The sequence below is a fragment of the Varanus komodoensis genome, unplaced genomic scaffold (assembly GCF_004798865.1).
Source record: "Varanus komodoensis strain SLA01 unplaced genomic scaffold, ASM479886v1 scaffold2053, whole genome shotgun sequence".
Lineage (NCBI taxonomy): Eukaryota > Metazoa > Chordata > Lepidosauria > Squamata > Varanidae > Varanus > Varanus komodoensis.
Genome location: NW_025335580.1, coordinates 4340 through 7372, shown reverse-complemented (window position 1 = coordinate 7372; position 3033 = coordinate 4340). Strand labels below are relative to the sequence as shown.

At 60.3% G+C, this 3033-nt stretch overlaps 1 protein-coding gene across 1 annotated transcript in view; it reads right to left on the bottom strand.

Moving 5' to 3' along the window:
• LOC123023284 (saoe class I histocompatibility antigen, A alpha chain-like) overlaps nucleotides 1–3033 on the bottom strand; it is a gene marked incomplete at its 5' end in the record, with an annotated part of 4717 nt that overhangs the window by 1047 nt on the left and 637 nt on the right. The window contains 2 exons of the mRNA XM_044429779.1: nucleotides 33–384; nucleotides 2058–2152. Of these exons, the coding sequence (XP_044285714.1) occupies nucleotides 33–384; nucleotides 2058–2152 (447 nt within the window). The remainder of the gene's footprint in view (nucleotides 1–32; nucleotides 385–2057; nucleotides 2153–3033) is intronic.

Sequence of the window (3033 nt, the reverse complement as noted above, 5' to 3'; positions counted from 1 at the left end):
CCCCCCCCACCGGCCCACCTCTGCAGTCCCATCAGGCTCCTCCCAGGTTAGTTCCACCGGTGTCTGCAAGGCGTCATGTTCGACACAACACAGGAAGTGCCCTATGTCCCAGGGGTCGAGTCTGACACTGAGCCAGGCGTGGAAAGTCCCATCTGAGTTCGGGGCCAGGACGCCCCGGAAGGCGTCCTGCAGCCAGACCTCCCCGTCCCTGGTCCAGGCCATGTCGATCTCTCGGGGGTAGAAGCCGTGGGCCCGGCAGGTGAGGGTCTCCGTATCGTCCTGGCCTGCCCTTCTGGTCACCGTCACCTCTGGGGGCTCTGCAGAAAGAGCACCCCTTGGATGAACGCAGAACCTCTCCAGTGCCTGGCAGGGGGCCGGCCTCTCCTGGGCGCCATGGAGACTCCCTCAAGTGGCCATCTCGTCTGGATCAAAAGTTTCAACCACTTAGGCTTGGTGAACTTAAAAAATACCCGACTCCCTTGAGGCAAATGACGCAAGGTCTTGGGAATCATCCTGGTTCGGATCACTCTGTTGCCAATAGCCGCACCCCAAAACACCCCAACAGTAATTGGCCAGAGGAAGGCCCCAAGGCGGAGGCCACATAGGAAAAACACCACAGTTATACTGTCCCAGAAGGGAGGGGGATAAGAACAACATGAACTTTGTGTAATCCACAGCGAACACGGTAGCCTGACCTCGAATGCAGTAATCAACAGGGCAGTGGAAACTGGTTACAGCTGCCATGAAAGTTGCAAGTGTGCAGGGAGTCAGAATATGGGAAGCCTGTGTGAATCTCGAGCAGATAAGAAACAGACATGGGAAATGCCTGGTCCTTGACGGAAGGACTCTTTCTCCAGCACGGGAGATGCATGGATGTATCAGATGTGTATTGGGTGACCTAACTGGTTACCTAGGGTATAAAATGCATGTACTGGGGTGCAACTTTCGAGACACTGCTTTGGGCTGAATGTCCCCTTTTGTCTCCCTTTATTCTATAGTGCACCAGAATAGCCTCGTCTCAGGCCCCTTTCGACTCTGGTCTGGGGTCCACCCTGGTTTGCCCCAGCTGTTGACTGGCTGAGTTTGGTACCTTTGCAATTAAATTTCTTAAGTTGCTGTGCTGTTCAGCTCACTGCACCACTGAAAACGGAGGTTTGGACCTGCGGGACCAGAGGTGTGGGACGTGTCCCTGTGGGGCGCTCTGTCTGCTTGATTCCCCCCAGGAGGAGGCAGCAGGAGGCAGCGACACAAGCTGCTCTGGGGCCAAATCGGCTGAATCTTTGCCCCCATCTTGGGCGTGAAACTGGTGGCCGTGGGAAGAAACGGACAGGTAGAGAGTGGCCAGAGAAAGACGATGCAGCGGATGAATATCCATCAGGGTGGAAGTGAGGTTTCTGGGAGAGCAAGTCATGCTTTTCCTGAACAAGGAGAAAAAGACCACTTTTCACCCCAGTGGTGTTAAGAAAGGCCAGGGAGGCCGATATTACATGCTCCTTGACTGGAAGCTGCACCCTTCCAAAGGACTTTCATGCTGGCATGGAATTGCAAAAACTTGGGAATCAAAATGTCAGACTGCTGAAATACTTGCCATGTATAAATTAAGAAACTCCATTTGGGCAGCTAGACATGCACGTGGTGGGCAGGTCATGAGCGGAGCCGGCTGGAGCCGGGGGTCAGACTAGATGGCCCAGGAGGCCCCCTTCTTACTCACTCTGTTTCTATGTTTCCAACTGCCTGGAACCAAAAAAGCAGTGCCAAAACTAAGGAAAAACGGAGAGTAAACATTGGGAATCAGAGCAGTGCATGTCTTTTGCCAGTGCTCAGACTGGGAGGGGATTTCCAGGACCCAGAAGCAAGAGGCTGCCCCCAAGGACGGCTGCCCCAGACCCTTCCCTCTGGAGCCCCGAATCTCCGCTGAACGAAGGTGGGGGGCCCTGGTGGGGCACGTGACCCTCCCAGATGCACCGGCTTTCCGGCAATGGGCGCCTGCTTTCCTGCCCCCACACCGTCCGCACACGCCAAAATCGGGGGTTCCCTCCCCGAAATCAGGCGCTCGCCTTTCCGTCCGTGCCTTGGAAGCGCAGGCTGCGGGTCCTTTGTGACGTCACGGGCCAGCTCAGCCAATGGCGGGCCTGCAGCCGGCAACGGGCACCTGGCGGGAAAAGCGGCGGCCGGAGCAGGAGGAGCGATCCCGGGAAGCGCGGCGGGAAAGGCCGGGCGGGGGAGGCCGGAGCTGGAGGAGGCGGGACGCGGGGAAGCCCTGGCGAGCCGCGCCTCAGCCGCTCAGGGCGAAGGGCGCTGGGTTGGCTCCCGGGAGGGTCGAGGCGGCGGGTTCAGGGCCGCCCGGGGGATGCCAGCCTCCGAGGGCAGCAAAGGTGTTCTGGTCGGGGGTCCGGGAGGGGCCAGTCCGACGCCAAGAGAGTTAGGGCATTACAGGCCCCATTTGGCTCCCCGCAATTGCGCTGCATTGGTTTGTCTTTCAGTTTGTATTTACGTGTGATTTTGACACGTTTATGGAAACGGATGAGGGGCTTAAAAGTATTTAGCGGCGTGCGAATAGTGTAAATGAGCAAACGGGGGGCGTCAAGAGGTGGGTGGCGCGGCCCTCCTTGGCCCTCATCCAGCCAGTGCTCAGGCCGACGGAGGGGCCTCAGGCCGAGCAGGGAGGGGAGCCCGGAGCGGGCCCTCACCGGCGGCCCGCCAGTCCCGAGGCCCCGCCTCCTTGGGGGCAGGCAGGGGGCCTTTGTGACCTCACGGCGCGGCTCGGCCAATGGCAGGGGAGGGCTGGCTCCCTGGCAACGGCCACTCCAACGGAAAACCGGCGGCAGCGGCCGAGGCGAGCGCCCGGCACTGGCCCCGAGCAGGGCGAGGCGCCGCCAGGGCCCCTGGGAGGCTGGAGGCTGCGGCCGCTGTGAGGGGCCAGAGCTGCCCGAGGGGGGCCGAGCCGCGGTGGCAGCGGGGGTGCTCCGGGTCGGGGGTCTGAGAAGAGCCAGTCCGAAGCCAGGAGCGGTGGAGCGTTACAGGCCGGGGGGG